Raw genomic sequence first — 14,749 nt, 5'->3', positions numbered from 1 at the left:
GACCCATCCCCTACGACGCGAGCCGTCGAGTCGAGCTCTCGCCACTGCGCGCCCTTACGACGCGCTCGCTCGCCCTGCCGTCTCACGGCTGTCACACAGCAACAGTCGAGTGGGGGGGGGGCGTCGCCGTGCCTGGTATCTCTCTCTCTCGCGCCTTCAAAATAAACAATGCGAAAATTCTCCCCAAATCTGGCTCGGCGAGCGAGCGAGCGAGGAGCGAGAGAGCGCGCGCGCGACACCTTCCGATGACGCGGCGCGTGGTTGTGGTGGAGCAGGAGGAGGAGCAGCAGGGTAACGCGGGGTGGTGGTGGATCAAGAGGAGCAGGAGGAGTAGGAGGAGGAGCAGGAGGGGGACGCGGGGTGGTGGTGGTGGAGCAGGAGGAGGAGGGGTACGCGGAGTGCGCGTGGCGCGTCTCGCGGTGCCGGCGCGATTGGCCGGCGCGCCACGTGACGCGGCGCGAGCTGCCTGGGAGGGGGTGGGGGTTTAGTTGTCCCCTCTCCATGTGCGAATGTTTTCTTCGTGAGCCATGTCGGCGTGGAAGGCGCCTCCTCCTTCTCCTCATCCTCCTTCTCCTCATCATCCTCATCATCTGGCCGGAGCGCTGTGCGGCGTGGCGCACGCCATGGCGTCGTGCACCAACGGCGCGGGGATCGCCAACTCGTTCCTCGTCGACTCGCTCATCGGCGCGGGTCGAGCCGGGGAGGTTTACTACGGTGCTGGTGCTGCTGGTGGTGGTGGTGGCGCTGGTGGTGGTGTAGCAACAGCAGCAGCAGCAGGAGGATTAGGAAGCGGACTCTATATGGCCCACGGCGCCGGTCACCTGCAGGTTGGTTACGGCTCCGCGCAAAATTGTGGCCTCGTGCAAGCGCTGTCGAAGCGTCACGATGTTCCACAGCACGCGCACGGTCTGCATCATCATCATCACCACCATCATCCTCATCATCATCACCAGCAGCAGCAACACCACCACCACCACCACGGCCACCAGCACCACCAGCAGCAGCAGCAACAGCATCACCCGCAGCATCAGCAGCATCAGCAGACGGGCTCGCTGCACCCTCACGCGTACGCGAGCGCAGCCAGCGACGGCTGCTCCTGGGTAGAGTCGAGCCGCGCGTGCGGTCAGCTCCAGGAGGCCTCGCAAGGGCCCTGCTCCTTCTCGCACGCCATCAAGGAGGAGGCCGCCTACTGCGGCGGCGGCAAGGGCGAGACGGACTTCGCGCGCTCGCTCGCCTCGGAGCCCGCGGCCGCTGCGGCGGAAAGCGCCGGAGTGCCCGTGCCGGGATACTTCTACCTGGGCCAAGCGTACAGACCGTCGAGGGACTCCTTCGGGCTTTTGCAGCACGACGAGGAAGAGGACGCGGCGGCTGCGGCTGCTCCCTCGTCCGCGGTGGCGGCGGCGCCTTCGCCCGCGGGGAAGTCGGCGGCCGAGGAGGAGGAGGAGGAGGGGGAGCGGGAAGAGTCGGCGGGCGACGGAGCGAGTCGGGAGGCCCAGCAACCGGACAACGCGGCGGCGGCTGCGGCGGTCGAGGTGGCGGCGTCACCCGGACTCATCATGGTCGAAGCGGACGGGAGATCGGGGAGCAAGGATGCGGGAGGTGAGGAGCGCGATGAGATGATGGGTGGGCCGGGTGGTGTCTCAGACGTTTGGGGGGGGGGGCGGGGGGTGTAGTGGAGGGGGGCCCGCGCCTTCTCGTTATAAAATGAGACAGCCGCTCGCAACTAATTAATTAATTAATGCGGAGCGAGTCGCGTCCTCGTTGATGTTTCATGACGGCTCCGCTCGACGGGGGCGTCATGTGACGCGCAGCTTCTGCGTGTGTCAGTGTGTGTGTGTGTCCATGTGCGTGTCAGTGTGTGTTGTCTTTGTGTGTGTGTGTTGTCTTTGTGTGTGTGTTGTCTTTGTGTGTGTCAGTGTGTGTGTGTTGTCTTTGTGTGTGTTGTCTTTGTGTGTGTGTGTGTTTGTCCATGTGTGTGTTGTCTTTGTGTGTGTGTCAGTGTGTGTGTCCATGTGTGTGTGTTGTCTTTGTGTGTGTCAGTGTGTGTGTTGTCTTTGTGTGTGTTGTCTTTGTGTGTGTCAGTGTGTATGTGTTGTCTTTGTGTGTGTGTGTCAGTGTGTGTGTGTTTGTCCATGTGTGTGTTGTCTTTGTGTGTGTGTCAGTGTGTGTGTGTCCATGTGTGTGTGTGTGTTGTCTTTGTGTGTGTCCATGTGTGTGTGTTGTCTTTGTGTGTGTGTGTGTGTCCATGTGTGTGTTGTCTTTGTGTGTGTGTTGTCTTTGTGTGTCAGTGTGTGTGTGTGTGTTGTCTTTGTGTGTGTCAGTGTGTGTGTCCATGTGTGTGTGTGTGTTGTCTTTGTGTGTGTCAGTGTGTGTGTCCATGTGTGTGTGTGTGTTGTCTTTGTGTGTGTCAGTGTGTGTGTTCTCTTTGTGTGTCAGTGTGTGTGTGTCAGTGTGTGTGTGTGTCCATGTGTGTGTCAGTGTGTGTGTTGTCTTTGTGTGTGTCAGTGTGTATGTGTGTGTGTTGTCTTTGTGTGTGTCCATGTGTGTGCGTGTTGTCTTTGTGTGTGTCCATGTGTGTGTGTGTTGTCTTTGTGTGTGTCCATGTGTGTGCGTGTTGTCTTTGTGTGTGTCCATGTGTGTGTGTGTTGTCTTTGTGTGTGTCCATGTGTGTGTGTGTGTTGTCTTTGTGTGTGTCCGTGTGTGTGTGTTGTCTTTGTGTGTGTCCATGTGTGTGTGTGTGAGTGTTGTCTTTGTGTGTGTCCATGTGTGTGTGTTGTCTTTGTGTGTGTCCATGTGTGTGTGTGTGAGTGTTGTCTTTGTGTGTGTCCATGTGTGTGTGTTGTCTTTGTGTGTCCATGTGTGTGTGTGTGTTGTCTTTGTGTGTGTCCATGTGTGTGTGTGTGTGTTGTCTTTGTGTGTGTCCATGTGTGTGTGTTGTCTTTGTGTGTGTCCATGTGTGTGTGCGTGTTGTCTTTGTGTGTGTCCATGTGTGTGTGTGTTGTTTTTGTGTGTGTCCATGTGTGTGTGTGTGCGTGTTGTCTTTGTGTGTGTCCGTGTGTGTGCGTGTTGTCTTTGTGTGTGTCCATGTGTGTGTGTGTGTTGTCTTTGTGTGTGTCCGTGTGTGTGCGTGTTGTCTTTGTGTGTGTCCATGTGTGTGTGTGTTGTCTTTGTGTGTGTCCGTGTGTGTGTGTGTTGTATTTGTGTGTGTCCATGTGCGTGTTGTTGTCTTTGTGTGTGTCCATGTGTGTGTGCGTGTTGTTGTCTTTGTGTGTCTGTGTGTATGTGGAGCGGTGGTGTAGCGGTTAGCGCGCTGCGCAACGAACCTAGCGACCAGAGTTCGATTTCTGCTCGCGGCCACCAACACCGGTGACGATTATCTGAACCGGTCCTGGGCCTCCCCCTAGGTCGACCCAGCCTCAAATGAGTACCTGGTGAGGTGTGAAAATACCGCCACTAGGGAAACAAAGGCGGTCGGGCGTAGTGATGGGCACCCACCCTGTCGCGTGCCATGCCCGCCTTCAGAGGTGCTCGCTAACAGAACTTGCCCCAACAGTCTGTTGAGGCTATAGGGGGATCTTTGTCTTTGTTTGTAACCATAAGTACACCCCCACTTCTTATTTAAACCACTACCATCTTATGTGCATTTAAACATATAATTGTTGTAAAGCCCCTTGGATTAAGGCGATATCTAAATGTATAAGATGAGATGTCGATCCGCACTTGCTGACAAAGCTTGCCCCAACAGTCTGTTGAGGCTATACCGGGGGTCTTTGTCTTTGTGTGTGTGTGTCTTTATAGGTAATGGAAAGCGGTAGTGTAGTGGGTAAGCGCGCTGCGCAACGAACCTTGCCACCCGAGTTTGATTACCGCTCACGGCCAACACTGTTGACGATTATCTCAACCGTTCCTGTGAGCCTCCCCTAGGTTGACTCGGCCTCAAATGAGTATCTGGTGCTGGTGTGTAAACATCACCACAAGGGAGACAAAGGCGGCCGGGCGTGGTGATGGTTACCCACCCCATCGTGTACCGTGCCCGCCTTCTTCATAAGCGTTCGCTAACAGCACTTGGCTTTGTTAACATGTTGTCTATCTGTGTATCTGCACGTTCGTGTGTGGTTTGTGTGATGGGGTTTTTTTTGTCGTCTGCGTAATAGAGTATTTTTTTTTATTGTGTGTGTGTGTTGGAGTGTGTTATTGTTTTCGTCTGTGTGTGTATGGCTGCCTATGTGTCGGCGGCCGTGTGTAGTGTAGGCCGGTGCGTGTGTTCTGTGTTGGTGTGCTCATCAGCGATCATTATATTATCAAATGTGCGCGCCCGCACGGAACGTAATAATACATTTGCAGAACTCAGTCTAAATTATTATTATCATATAACATCAAATTCCAACGCAGAGATTGCCGCGTCAGCGCTTAAAGCTGAAGTGTATTGCATTGCATGTGTGCATTTTTGCAGACTGTGAAACCTAAGATCGTTACTGTGAACCTAGTCCAGTGCGAGTGGTGTGGCCATGCAACCCCCATTATGGACCGCATAGCAAACCCACAGAGACACATAGAGACCCTTAGAGACACACGGACATACATAGAGACACATGGAGATATACAGAGACCCATATAGACAGAGAGAAACACATAGACAGAAATTTAAAGACACGCCACGACATTGCGATCGTGGCCATGCAACCCCACACCATGGACCGTAGAGCAAACACCACTGTAGCCTGCGCTCCTTCGGCGGAGGAGGAGGAGGAGCAAAACGATACGAACTCTTGCAGCCATCTCGTTGTGACCCAGCAGCAGCCAGCAGCCAGCAGCAAGCCTCCACATTAGCGTCGAGCTCGTGGGCCGCGCTACAGCCATCATCGTGTGCAGGGATAAAACGACATTTGCTACGTCGCATGATCTTGGCGACTTAGCGAGTGAGAACTTCATCCAGCAGTGGATTGAGCATGGCTGCTGCTGTTGCTGCTGAAGGACAATTACGCGTTCTCCGCACGGACGGGATGTGTCGGGGCGGCCAGGGGGTGGAGGAGGAGGAGGAGCGGGCCGGGAGGTGTTTGGCTGCACTCCACGTATTATGTGAAACGTGAATTACCGAGTGAATATCGTGGACACGACCGAGTGATTAATAGCAGCATAGGAAGAATATCAGTGCTGCAATTTGATTTGTTATTTTTAAAAAAAAAACCCCACTGAATCGCAGTACTTTATCTGGAGGGTCAACTCGCCACCGTGGCAGACGCTATTGGAGCGTCTGCCACGGTGGAGAGATGTTAAATGCCTCACTTGGTATACAGGAGGTCGTGGGTTCAATCCCGACCCTGACACCTGCAGTATATTTGGAATTTGCATGTTCTCCCCGTGGTCGCGTGGTTTTCCCTCCACATCTAGAAACGTGCGTTTAGACTATTTGGCTGCAAGAAATTTGCACGAGATAAGCCACTTCGTTGAGTTATCATTTGTGGCCAGGTCGCTTCTGATAAAGAGCTGCATAGCTCAGTGGGCCTTACCTACTAAAATAAATGTGCTTATTTTAGTAGTAGGAGTTTGACCAATGCCACGTTTAAGGGGTGTTTATCGGGCCCACGCATTCCTCCGTGTGAATGTTTCCACGGTGGGGCGGTGGCACCGTGGTTAGGGCACTCCACTAGGAACCCGACTAACTCAATGAGGTGTTCCGGCCACGGCTAACGTCAGTGGCGAGTGAGATGTGAACCGTGACGCCGGAATGATGCCCACAACTCCCCATCTTGAAGTGGCTCCGAACAGCGTGGTTGAGGTATGGTCAAGCAACCTCAACGACCGACACAATGTGGGGAGGCCTTCATATACAGCAGTGGATTGGCAAGTCATGGAAATATTGCGTAGGTACTGTATACGTGTTGTGTATGTATTGCCAACGTTTTGGCCCACGGGCCTTCTTCAGGATATGTTGCGGTTCATAGCTGGAAGGCACATATATGTGTATGCTGTATATATATGCAAGCGTGTATGTATGTATTACATTATTGCTGCTCGAGTGATGTTCGCACGACGCATGAAAATACACATTGAGGGAAAAATAGGTAATTTCGACGTTCCGGCCGACTGATGTTCTTCAGAAAATACGATTAAGTTTGAGACAATCATCGATCCTCTTACGTGATCTCAGAAAAAGACCGTCTTAGATATACAGTGTGCTTCAAAAAGATGTGAACACTTAAAATAATTTGCGACAACACCACGTGACACGTGCTGCTGCCTCCGGGCTCTGGAGACCACCTGGATAAGATTCCAGGCCACGTGTTGACAACGACGGCGAACACGTGGGGACTCTTTGAAGCTTTTAACATCACATTTGTTATCATGTTACAGTGTATTATCCGTTCTTTTTCCATTAAAAACGATAGTCCCATATTATTGTTAAAAAAAAAACACATGGAAGCACCCTGTATATGTACTATGGTTATAAAAGTATATATTTTTGCATTATCGGTGGCCGAATGAATAACACAGCAAATGAAGCGAGCTACCACAGTAATGTAATGGTTAAAACGCTGTACATGCAATCCGGAGGTCGCCGATTCAATGCTACCTCCCGGCGCGGCAGCTGAAATACCACCTCTTCCAAGGCGCCCGGTCAGAATGGAAGAGTAGGCCAAATGCCGTCTCTGAAGCTCCCTCGAGTGGAGGCACCTTCCACCAGCAGTGGCGTGAGGAAGCAATTGGCAGGGCCGCACCGTTGCCTTTCAACTTAGAAACGCGGTGACGCACGCCGTGCCGTTTGTACGATCGAGCCTGCCAATCGGTGAATTCGTTACGACAGTTTACCTGGAAACGAGTATCGTCTCCTGCCATTCCGGACCGGTCATCGGTTGGCAGCCCTAGTTCGTATTGTCTAAACCAGTGGTCCTTTAGTGCAGCCTCCAATCCCTTTGGTTCTCATTCGTTATTTTTGTGTGTATATATAATGCTAATAAACACATCGGTTTGGTGAGACAAAGTAGTTGTATTTACGTGCCCGTGCTTAACAAAAAAATCTGCCCATGTCTCGCACCCCCATCTCGTACCCCCAGCGCACGCGTGCACCTCAGGTTAAGAAGAACCACTGCTCTAAATTGAACTATAAACAAAACTATTTCTTTTATTTTACCAGGTAAGGCCCACTGAGCTATAAAGCTCTTTTTCAAAAGCGACCAGGCCACAAATGATAGCTCAACGAAGGGGCTTATCACGTGGAAATGCATAGCAGCCAAACACTCTAAACGCGTGACGTTGATTCTAAATGTGGAGAGAAAAAGCGGAAGACCCGGAGAAAAATCCACGCGACCGCGGGGGGAGAGAAACGCAAACTCCAAATAAACAGCAGGCGTCAGGGTTGGGTTCGAACGCACGACCTCCTGCATACCGAGCGAGGTAGTTAACATCTCCTAGCCACCGTGGCGCCCCGTCTACTGAAACATGAAGACTGCTTGTTACGTGTATGTGTGTTCAGGCCTATGTACGCATGTTTGTATGTGCATTTGTGCAGGCCTATGTACGTATATTCGGGTGTGTTTGCAAGCCTTTGTACGCATGTCTGTGTGCGTGTTGGCCTATGTACGTATGTTTGTGTGTGTTGGCCTATTGTGGGGAGCGATAGTGTAGCGGTTAGCGCGCTGCGCTATGAACCCGGCAACCCGGGTTCGATTCCCGCTCACGGCCAACACCAGTGACGATCATCTTAACCGGTCCCGGGCCTCCCCTAGGTCGACTCAGCCTCAAATGAGTACCTGGTGCAGTGTGTAAACATTGCCATTTGGGAGACAAAGGCGGTCGGGCGTGGTGCTGGCCACCCACCCCCTCGTGTACCGTTACCGGCCTTCATAGGTGCTCGCTAACAGCACTTTCCCCTATATGGGGGATCTTTGTCTTGTAGGCCTATGTACTATGTGTGTGTTTGCAGACCTATGTATTTATGTTTGTGTGTGTGTTGCCCTATGTTCATATGTTTGTGTGTTTGCAGGCCTATGTACGTATTTTTGTATGTATTGTTCGATGTACTATGTTTGTGTGTAGGCGTATGTACGTATGTTTGTGTATGTGTGTGTTGCAGGTCTATATACTATGTGTGTAGGCCCATGTAGGTATGTTTGTGTGTATGTGTGTGTTGCAGGTCTATATACTATGTTTGTGTGTAGGCCTATGTAGGTATGTTTGTGTGCGGGCCTACGTACGCATATTAATGCAATTTGAGACTCGGTCACGCTTACTGGAATAGTGCATTATTATAATCATAATTGTACGGTATTATGTTCCATTGTTGCAGTTCTATGTATCTCCATGTTATGCCTTTGTTGGACCTGTGTAGTACCGTGTGTGCATTGCGGAGCAGTGGCGCATTGCTCAGCATACTCTGCCATTCACGCGTTGCCTTTCGTTCGATTCCAGGCCACGGCCAGTTGATATCAGGACGGGTTCTAGGTCCCCTTCGCCAACCCGCACTGACGAGCGTGGTGAAGTATGGTCAAACGGCCCCCCATTATAAAGACACTTGTGTCGGTGTGGGGGTTGACCAGCAACTGTCAATTATTATCACCATAATTATACTACAGCCTTACAGCATTATGATGCATTACGAAATAGGTGTATGTATGTGTGCACGTGGACAGTACCTGGTGCAGCGTGTAAACATTGCTACTAGGGAGACAAAGGCGGCTGGGCGTAGCGCTGGCCACCCAACCTCGTTTGCCGCCTAGGCCTCTGTACGGGGAATCTTTGTTGGCGCTCGCTCACAGCACTCGTCCCAAACGTCTGTGAAGGCTATACGGGGGATCTTTGTGTGTGTAAATATTATCAGCACCTTGGTCGTGATCACGACGACTTGTTAATCTCACAACGGATCTTCTTCCTGTCTCCTCGCTCGCACTGTGTCCTCCTCCGCTCAGAGGAAACACCCAGAGCTCCCATCATCAGCATCAACAACAACAGCAGCAGCAGCAGCACCACCACCAGCAACAACAACGGTAACTGGATGACGGCCAAGAGTGGACGCAAGAAGCGCTGCCCCTACACCAAGTACCAGACGCTGGAGCTCGAGAAGGAGTTCCTCTTCAACATGTACCTGACGCGCGAGCGGCGTCTCGAGATCAGCCGCGGGGTCAACCTCACCGACCGCCAGGTCAAGATCTGGTTCCAGAACCGGCGGATGAAGCTCAAGAAGTTGAGCCGAGAGAGTCGCATCCGTGAGCTGTCTTCCGGATTCAGCTTTTCCTAGTCGCCAGTGTTAATGTGTGTGGTGATAACACTGATGATGATGATAATTATTATTAAGATGTTGTTACGATTGGTGATGTGTATGAATTGTGTCGGAGACAGCTGCGTAATGGCGTGAAGACAAGTCTGGTAGAGTTCCGATTTTTTGTCTGAACAAAATAAAATCACACGGTAAATATATTATTTCAGTCTACCATGATAAAATCCAAACACAAGCTCACGGACAATTTGATTTTTAATATTATTATCTTCATTTCCCCTCTTCAAAGGAACGCATATTGCTGATGTCATTGTTTTATTGCAGTATTTCGAGGAGTGACTGTGTGATGATGGTGGTGGCGACGGTGATTGTCGGAAAACTCCGCGTGTGGTTCATGATCACGTGCACACGAAGACTCTGTGACGTTGCGTTGGTTCTTGGGGGTGAAAAAAAGCAACCTCAACAACACGAAGTGTCAATGCAAACACGAGGCAGAAGAGACCCCGCTGTATATTTATAATTATAGACTTGTGCCGTTGCGTGACGTTTAATGTAACGGTCGGACCCTCTGTAAATGTCGTTATCTCTCGTTGATCTTGTTTTAATAATATAATTCTATGTGCATGACGTAATCTCCCTTAAATGATGTGTGCCTGAATGGCTGGTGACATATATACACGTTTTACCTGTGTGTGTGTAAAAATGTGTGTGTGTGCAAACATCAGCACTGGGGAGACAAAGGCGGCCGGGCGTGGTGCTGGCCACCCACTCCCTCGCGTGCCGTGCCGGCCTTCATAGGTGCTTGTTAAACTGTACTTGCCCCAACGGTCTGCTAAAGGCTATACTGGGGATTTTTTTAATCTTTGCTTGTGCACTGCGCTCTTAACCTTGGACAACCACGGTTCGATTCCCGCTCGCTGCCAAATACCTGAACCGATCCTTGGCATCCCCTAGGGCGTCTCAGTCTCAAACGAATACCCTGGCGGGGAGTGTAAATATCACCAACTTGGCGGTCGGCCAGGTGCGATCGTAACCACATAACCTCGTGCCGGCCTGCAAAGGTGCTCGCTAGCGACAACACCACAGCAGTCTGTGTAGGCTGTATGTGTAGCCATACCTCTATACGGATGTAAACACACGCATATTATATAGATTAGAAGAACAACAGACATTGTTTGCTGACGTCACTAGCATCGCTTGTGAGGCCGGCCACGTGATGTCTGGCATGCTCGCCGACAGGATGCCACGAGACTCATCCAGGTGTTATAGGTTTGACCTGACTGAGATGTTGATGCCACACCCACATGCATGAACACAGACATGTGAACACGTGTACACACACATTCATGCACACACACACACGCATACGTGTACACACAAAGACACGACAGGTGCCGGCACACACTTATTCACGCGGTTATAAAGGTAAATATTATATTGTGAACGTTTGAACAACAAATGCATGAACGGTACAGCGACGACAGTGGCGTAAAAGCACAAATGAAGCGTTTAACAGTTGCGATTGTATTTGGTGGGGGGTTTAATGTAGCCCTTTGTATCGTGCGAACACACTAACGTACACAAACATATACAAACGTGACGAGTAACGCACATACACACAAATGTTAATGTATATATTGGCGCAATCAGGGCCGTCTATAGCGGGGAGGGTGCGGGGCCCGCGACAAATCCCACACCGTGTGCCCCGCCCCCGCCCCCTCCAACGCCTTAAAAGTAAACCGGAAGTGTAACATCTAACACTGTGACGTCCAAGCGCGCCGCCCTTCCCCCCCCCCCCCAAAGCTCGGGGCTCAGGGCGGTCGCCACGATTTGCCCGTACCCTAGGGACGGCTCTGGGTACAATATGGCCCCGCACTGGGTTCGTATTGTGTGTTTATTGAGATGAATATGCCGGTGTGTATACCGTACTAGTATACACCAATGGCGGCCTAGCGTGGTTTGCATGGACCCCCCCCCACTCTACTTTCCTGCCCCACCCTACCCGGACCCTTGTCCAATTCTCCCACCTCCTCACAGCCTCGGCGCCAGCAAAGAGTGGAGTTCCTTCCGAGGCCGTGTGCCTACGTGTGCAGTTGAACCACCCTACACAACTCGCTAGCTACTCCACGAGCATATCCGCCACCTCCACCAACACACACGCGCGCGCGCAAACATCTGTTGATTCAATTGTAACTGCCGAAAGCATCCCTTGTCGACGAGGATTCGCGTATTGTACAGATTCGGGGGGGGCTTCATTTTCCCGAGTTAAACGCACACGCCAAAAGAAAAAGGACAAGCAGACGAATCACGTGCGCTCGTGCGTTTGAACGAGTGTCAGTGAAGGGTGTCGCCCTACGAGTGTCCACAGTCTTGATGATTATTTGCACGAGAGGTGGAGTTTGGTGGGTCCTTCCGTGAGAGGCGAGCGGGAGCTGTCTGTGAAGCCAGCGAGAAAGCGGGGGTGGAAAGGGGGGGGGGGGTCCGGCATGGTGAGGGGTGCCAACAAATTTGCTTCTGCCATTGGCAACAAATTTGCCTGCGAGGCTGATGCAATGACTGACTGTTGGGCCTGGATTTAGTGCACGCATACTGTAGGCTGCGAGACACTCTTCGTGACTCGGATGTTACGACATGTTAACAACATGCTTGGGACACGTCCGTCGCCTTCGGTGTCCCTCGGTTGGATCTTTATTTTCTGATCAATTTTTCTGCGCAGAGCTCACAGCAACAAGTCTTCTAAGTTGTGCGAATGCAGCTTCAGCAATGAAGAGGTGGGGGGGGGGGGGGGTGTTGTAAATATCTTTGAAATTAAACATGTACCTTTTACCTTCGCTCATACACGAAAAAAACAGCTCTTTTTCGGCCCAACGATGTAGGCTGTGCGTTGTGTCAGCGAGTGGAAGCGTATCGTTGTTTTTGTTTGTTTTAGGACTGGGGTTAGCCTGGGTTCGTAAAGAGGCCTACGTAGGGCAAAAAGGCATTGCTTCTGTCCTCATGCAAACAGCAATGACGTCATCGGCCATTGTGACGCTGCGGTGCAGATTGCCGCCCCCTAGAGGCATCTGCAGCCGTTGTTGGTAGCAGCTCGACACGTGGCGGGAGCACCGGGACAACGAAGGCCTTTTAACCCACGTAGGCCCTCTTGTCCCACACCCAACTTAAATATTTTCTAAGGAAGCTAAATGTTTGCCCAGGCTTAGTGATATTATGCGCATATAGAAGTACCCTCACTTCTGTTTACACTACAGTATAGGTACCCGTGTCCATTGTCTGCATGCATTTGATATAGAATATATCATAATCTAATACGGAATATTCGCTTACAAAAACCAAAATGTGTTTTATATATATTCGTGTGTGTGTGCGCGCGGGATGTTATAATACATGTCAAACGATGTGCTTATCGATTTAGGTACGTGTTGGTATACGCGAATGAATGTCAAAAATGCAGTTTAATATAACGGTAATTACAATAAGAATTACATTTATACATGAGTGTTTTATATGCGCATGCGCGCGCACACAGGCCAATTGCTGCTTTTGCGTAACAGAGCTCAATGAAAGTTATGGTGAATTACAAAATTATATATATACATAAGCATAAACACAATAACACACAGACAAAGCCATTTTTTCGATGCATGACAATTGTATATGTGTATATGAAAAAAAAAAACTCATTTTTTTTTGCCACCAGATATTTAAGATCTGAAAAAAAATACACGCATCCAGACAAGCGTTTTTGCAAATGCATATTCCTTCCATAAGGCTGTCAAGTCGAGAGGACTTTATATAGGCTGTCACGTTCTGCTGTCTATGCATTATCGACACACGCGTAACGCACTCCAGGCAAGATGCAACTATCGTCAGCGTGTCTCTTGACCGCAAATGGACACTTCTGTACTGTGATGAAATAAAACAAAATGTTGTAAATCGCATGGTCTCATCGGCTACGGTCGCCCCCTCTGCGTCACGGTTGTGGTAAACTTCGACCCGAACCTGTAACTTCACCTGAGCTCATTAATTCCTTGATCCAGCAGCCCCCTAGCGCGATCCTCTTCTTGAACCTGGTCAAGGTTCAATAGCTTTGAAATGAAATGTTTTATTGCTGAAGTCATGGCAAGAGCGGGTTTTTTTTGTTTGTTTAATAGGCCGATATGATTGTCTTTGATTTACTCAGCATACACGATGCATCTACAGCGCGTTGTGCACCGAATCTACGACTGTCGTTCAGTCTGCCACTCAAGTTGCTTTATTGGAACTCCTGGTGAGAGACCATTTAAGACGACAGCAACATTTTTTTTGTGTATTATTATTATTATTTTGCACTAGAGAACTGGGGCAATAACGAAAAGCTAAAACAACATGCAATCGCAATAACAAATGTATATGATAAATATGCAAAAATAATCTACAATTTAAATAAGGGTAAACAAATCGAGTTAATTACATTGCTGGAGTTAAGTGTTGTGATGAGTTAAGTGTTGCGATAAACTATATGCGGAGGCAAATTGCAGAATATAGCTGTCTCGTGTACGTACCAGTGAGTCTCATATACTGCAGAGACGAGGCCTTATAAACAGTTTAAACTGCGTATGTAGTTGCACGTGGGCGTACCTTTGTTAATGACTGCGTGGAGGTCTCGTATAAGGCTGGCAATGTTATTGGACGTCTGTGAAAAGGAGCTTTACAGCTCATCGGATTCCTCAAATCTAAAAATAATCTTCAGATTCTTACTCTAAAAACATAGGTATGGGTGTGGATATTTGTGCGCGTTAGTATAGAGCTGAAGTAATTGATAACTATACCGATTATTAGTTCTATTAATTTTGAGCAATTGGATAACACGCAAATAATTACAATTTTAAACTCTCTGCCTCCCACGTCTTCTGCTGGACGGAAGGTGATGGGCGGGGCTTGATGATGTCATTCGCCCTATCGGACGCGTCACACTGGGCGTGGCTCGTTCTCGGGGGGGTTTCCCGCCTTCTGAAGGCAAGATGCGGAGGCAACCGCTACTTTTAAAGCGAATCGAGCAATCGATCCCAATAAAGAGTAATCGATTAAACATTTTCGTGGATTCATCGACCTCTTCAAACTAATCGTCCCGGCTCAAATTTCACATTTCTAATGATCCGTGTGCTTACCGTGTCTTCCCTCGTGGCAGTTTGGCACAGATGTACCACACGGATTATATCGATCGTATAGCAATATGCGGTGGCACAGATTATGAGCTGGTTAGTGTGGTGCTGACGTTCAGACTGGAATTCCTTTCAGGTGTTTTAATACCCTGGGTGCATATGTAATTACGTCTGTATATGTTACGCATCAATTGTGGGGAGCGGTGGCGTAGTGATTAGAGCACTGCCACCAGAGTTCGATTCCTGGCCACGGATAACACGTGGTGTATATCTGAATCGGTCCGGGGCCTCCCTTAAGGCCTACTCAGCCTCAAATGGCTGCCTGGTGCGGTGGGTAAACATTGTAACTGGGGGCACATAAATAATGGCAGAGGGCTGGCGCAGTGAAGAGGGC

The 14,749-nt window shown here is 50.0% G+C and overlaps 1 protein-coding gene across 1 annotated transcript; it reads left to right on the top strand.

Annotated features, from left to right (window-relative positions):
- Window positions 1-499: 499 nt before the first annotated feature.
- On the top strand, window positions 500-13,138 carry LOC116940926 (homeobox protein Hox-A10). Its single transcript, XM_032951316.2, has 2 exons — window positions 500-1,599; window positions 8,907-13,138. Exons 1-2 carry the CDS (start codon window positions 528-530, stop codon window positions 9,233-9,235), a joined length of 1,401 nt encoding a protein of 466 aa, XP_032807207.2. The 5' UTR covers window positions 500-527; the 3' UTR covers window positions 9,236-13,138.
- The last annotated feature ends 1,611 nt before the right edge of the window (window positions 13,139-14,749 follow it).

Source organism: Petromyzon marinus, chromosome 10, assembly GCF_048934315.1.
Source record: "Petromyzon marinus isolate PM22_M1 ecotype Great Lakes invasive population chromosome 10, UKy_Petmar_22M1.pri1.0, whole genome shotgun sequence".
In the NCBI taxonomy this organism is placed as follows: domain Eukaryota; kingdom Metazoa; phylum Chordata; class Hyperoartia; order Petromyzontiformes; family Petromyzontidae; genus Petromyzon; species Petromyzon marinus.
The sequence above is the reverse complement of the archived record's forward strand: the minus strand, read 5'-3'. Positions and strand labels throughout refer to the sequence as shown.